The following is a 4,270-nucleotide window of genomic DNA, read 5'->3' as shown; positions in this document are numbered from 1 at the left end:
ACTTATATGACATTTTTATGTCAAAATAATAATAATGATGATGATGATACTAATTAAAATAGGTGGCATCTCTAACTTGGCTTGTTGTCCAATAGAAAAATTAAAATTAAAAATCCTTCATTCTTTGACATTTTCTCAACATTCGGTGCATTCCTTCTTCAAGTCAAGCACATCTACCCAACTGAGAGAGAATCAGAGGATCAAGTACTAGAGATCGAGAACCACATCAAATCAACCTCAACATCAACACCAACTCAAGTTCAACTCCACGAAACAAGTTTCTCTGGAAGCCTCGTGTGAACACACACTAATCGCCGATCATTCAAGAAGATCAACAACTCCAAAGGCCGATCATTCAAGAAGAACAACAAGTCCAAAAAGTCCAAAAATCGATCACCAAAGATCATCAAGCCCAAAGGCCGATCACCAAGAAGATCAACAAGTGTAAAGGCCGATCACCCAAGAAGATCAACAAGCGCAAAGGCCGATCACCCAAGAAGATCAACAAGCCCAAAGGCCGATCACCCAAGATCAACAAGCCCAAAGGCCGATCACCAAAAAGATCAATAAGCCCAAAGATCACCCAAGAACATCAACAAGCCCAAAGGCCGATCACCCAAGAAGATCAACAAGCCCAAAGGCCGATCATTCAAGAACATCAACAAGCCCAAAGGCCGATCGCCAAGAACATCAACAAGCCCAAAGGTCGATCACCCAAGAAGATCGCCGATCATCCAAGAACATCAACAAGCCCAAAGACCGATCAGCAAGAAGATCAACAAACTCAAAGACCGATCAGCCAAGAAGATCAACAAAGTCAAAGGTCGATCAGCTAAAAAGATCAACAAGCCCAAAGGCCGATCACCCAAGAAGATCAACAAGCCCAAAAGTCGATCATCCAACAAGATCAACTAGCCCAAAGGCCGATCATTCAATAAAATCAACTAGTTTAAAGTTTATAGTTTATTTTGAAAGCATCAAAAATAGAAATCTCGTGCGAATAGTTGTCAAATACATGAATGTTTTTATTTTAAATCATTTTTATAAACATTTTTTTCACTTATAAATAATTATTTAAATATTTAGGAAGTAAATCCAAATACATCTTCAATAAATTTTTTAAAATATTTCTTTTCTTAGTCCATCCAAATTGACACTCAACTTATGTATATAAATTTATTTAATCGTATATTTATCCTATATTTAATAATTGACCACCCAATTGTAGTTTGTTATTTAAAATTTTCGCAATAAAAAATTGTTATTCAAGATTTTATGAGATTAAGGAATATTAATAATCCAAAGAATTATTTAATGAATCGCGTATCTCTCTCCTTATCCGCACGTAAAATCCTCTTCATTTTTCCGAGTGGTCAGAGCTCACTCTCCACCACTCAAATGGCTCTGACCATAACCAATGGCGGTGCCACCGGCGGCACCGGCGGGGGAATTCTCTACAGATCCTCCACTAGAACTCCTTCTAACCAATTCCTTCTCCGCCGCAACGCGCTCTTTCCGCCCTCCAAGGAAGCCCGCACCCTCTATGTCGTTCAGGCCAAGAAATCCTCCTTCCGAACCGGCCGATTCGACGGTAAGAACCGGAGGAGCTCGACGACAACCCAGGAGCAGGAAGAAGAAGAACGAAATCGGACGGCGGAGATTTTAAGGGACAGTCCCAACGTTGAAAATGCCGGCGTAGCCTTTGATGTGGATGAGAATCTGCCGGAATTGCCCGGGCTTCAGCCTGATTTCTGGGAGGGTCCGCAGTGGGATGCCCTTGGCTTCTTCCTGGAGTATTTGTGGGCTTTTGGCATCGTTTTCGCAGTACGATTTTTCCCCTTCCTTTAATTTCACTAATTCTTTCCTTATATCATTTTGATTGATTCTGTTGTCTGTCTTAATCTTAGATATGGTTGAGCTAAATATCCAGATTAATAACTTTATTCCAGTAATCTAGTTGCTTAAGTTGAAACATTTGTAATTAGTGGATGAGATTTTAGATAAGCTAAAGCCACTGCTCTCTAAGAATATATTAACCAGTAACCTAGCATTTTGGGGGTTGAATTTCAATCTCAAAGTTCTTATTTGTTTCTTTATCATAAACAGAACTGAACAATGATATTTAACATTGGCTAGATGTTTCCTTTTGGGTAATTTTTCTACAAAAGGATAAAATATTTTATGTTCTGTTATCCTTTTATAAATGAGTGTTTCACTAATTCATTCATCATTATAATAGCTTATTGCATGTGGGATTGCTGTCACTACATATAATGAAGGAGCAACTGATTTCAAGGACACACCTGCATATAAAGAATCAGTTCAAACTCGAGAGATATTAGAAGAACCCGAGGCATCAAACCCAGATGTGTTTGAATCTAATCCAACTGAGGTGGCTCCAAGTTTGGAATGATCTTAATATTTAGATATCAAAAACAGATTACACATCTTGGATACATTAGCATCCTCCCAAGCAGTTAAAGAAGTGCAAAAGAAACAAAGGGTACTGTGTGAATTTGTATTGGCATATTTTTCTAGGTATGTTATGACAACTTTATCCTATTGTATCTAGTTAAGATTTTGATCTTATATGTCTTAGTTTTCTTGTCAACATATTGTTTTCCTTTTATGTCTTAGACTTCTCTTTTGGAAAGATAAGGGAATAAGGCATATCTCAAAACAGAGAACCATTTTTGCTAGCTGCTAAAAGGATCGAATTGGTCGGGGGCAGATGTTAAAATGCTAAAGAAACAATGTTATTTTGTTAAACTATCTAGTAGAAATCTGATAAAGAAGAGGATCACTGCTAGCTGCTGAAGCAACCCATACATCATATGATAATTGTTTTCAATAAAGTACTACAAGAAATAGAAAAGTCTTCATAGCAATCACTACTGTGACCTGAATTCCTGCCCTTAGTTTGAAACTAGCACTGATCCTGCCCAATCCTAAACCCACAATGCTAGGTTTTGGTGTTGGTTGAGTCACTGGAGAAGCTGAAATTCACAAAAGTAGTCAGATTGTATAACATATCGAGGTTGTATTAGAACTGAACCAAAAACTATATCATTCTGATGAATATCTAAAATATACCTAAAACCGTAGCATTGCTGATTGTGGAGTTGGTGTTTACTCTAGGAGGAACATGAGAACTGGGCGGACTAGGTGGCCCAAGGAGAGCTTCAAAGGGCCATTCAAAGAATTATAAATGTTAGTGGTGAATAATAACAAATGTTAGAATGAAGAAGTAGAGAGTAGAAGAAATTTGACTTGCTTTAGGATGACAGAATTATAGTTGTACCTGAACAAATGGAGATGTTAACTTGAAGGCTACAAAGATCAGGCAGTTCTAGAGCTCTAGTAGTGTTGATAGGGAAAGAGCTCAAGGTAGTACCGTTCAACAAGAGGCAAAGGCAGGTGGGGACATTGTTGTAGAGTTGTTTCAGGTTATCACAGCATACCATAGGTGGCGTCGGTGTTACACCTTGCACGAATGATGCACATGAAGCCAATGGAAGAAGACTCGTCGTGCATTGAGCTATAGTGGGGCTTGAGAAGGTTGGATCTTGTGATATGGCAAGCGGGAGAACATGCAGGAGAAAGAGCAGGCTTAGGTATGAGATAGCAAGTTGAGGAAGGGGGAGATATGGAAGAGATGCCATGGTTGCAGAGACAATATAGTTTATCCTTTTCTTTACACTGTAGAAATAGAGGGAAAGTGCTTTGTTCAAGTGAGTTGAAACATGCAGTGTGTGCGCCATTCCACACACTTCTTGTTCTTTCCTCCCTTCAATACTTGTGAGGGAGTGCCATATCATCAACATGCTTGGAGTGAAAAACTGAGTAAAGGCAAATAACTTCAACTTTCAAGTTTGTTTTTTGTGTTTGAGGCCTTATAAGAAGGTGGGGATTCTTTTACTTGGGAATTAATGTTATTTTTTAAACCTGCATCTAGGAATGAGTTTTAAGTCTAAGAATGAAGTGGAGGTGAAATTGGAGAAGATGTTCAGGAATGAATCACATCAAAGGGATGTAGTGTGTATTTAGGGTATTTAGGTGCATTCTTAGATGCTTTTGGCGAAGTAAAAGTCTATTTAAACATGAAAGTGAGTTTAGCTTAATGATAATTAGCATATATGTTAGTGTTTAGTCAGGTGATCAAACTTGAATTTTAGTGTTTTATTAAAGGAAAAAAAATCCCAATGTGGGGACAAGATTTGTACTAAATTAAACTTCATTTTTTCTTTTAGTCCCCCCCAAAAAAAAATAA

General features: G+C 38.0%; 2 protein-coding genes across 3 annotated transcripts; one reads left to right on the top strand and one right to left on the bottom strand.

The window, feature by feature from the left end:
- Positions 1-1,321: 1,321 nt before the first annotated feature.
- On the top strand, positions 1,322-3,918 carry LOC120068690 (uncharacterized). 2 transcript variants are annotated; one of them, XR_016526298.1, is made up of 3 exons: positions 1,322-1,824; positions 2,240-2,538; positions 3,139-3,918. XR_016526298.1 is itself a non-coding variant. In XM_039020426.2 (2 exons), exons 1-2 carry the CDS (start codon positions 1,399-1,401, stop codon positions 2,411-2,413), a joined length of 600 nt encoding a protein of 199 aa, XP_038876354.1. In that variant the 5' UTR covers positions 1,322-1,398; the 3' UTR covers positions 2,414-2,611. The 2 variants fall into 2 exon arrangements, 1 of the variants encoding a protein (XP_038876354.1); XM_039020426.2 differs by lacking the exon at positions 3,139-3,918 and having other exon boundaries at positions 2,240-2,611.
- LOC150030981 (non-specific lipid transfer protein GPI-anchored 10-like) lies at positions 2,848-3,662 on the bottom strand. The gene is made up of 3 exons (XM_090309362.1): positions 3,302-3,662; positions 3,094-3,180; positions 2,848-2,996 (listed from the first exon to the last, which is right to left on the bottom strand). The coding sequence occupies exons 1-3, from the start codon at positions 3,660-3,662 to the stop codon at positions 2,848-2,850; spliced, it is 597 nt and encodes a 198-aa protein (XP_090165488.1).
- Positions 3,919-4,270: the final 352 nt, after the last annotated feature.

The sequence above is a fragment of the Benincasa hispida genome, unplaced genomic scaffold (assembly GCF_027475165.1).
Source record: "Benincasa hispida cultivar pf3 unplaced genomic scaffold, pf3_genome.v1.1 HicScf1543, whole genome shotgun sequence".
Taxonomy (NCBI): Eukaryota; Viridiplantae; Streptophyta; class Magnoliopsida; order Cucurbitales; family Cucurbitaceae; genus Benincasa; species Benincasa hispida.
The sequence above is the reverse complement of the archived record's forward strand: the minus strand, read 5'-3'. Positions and strand labels throughout refer to the sequence as shown.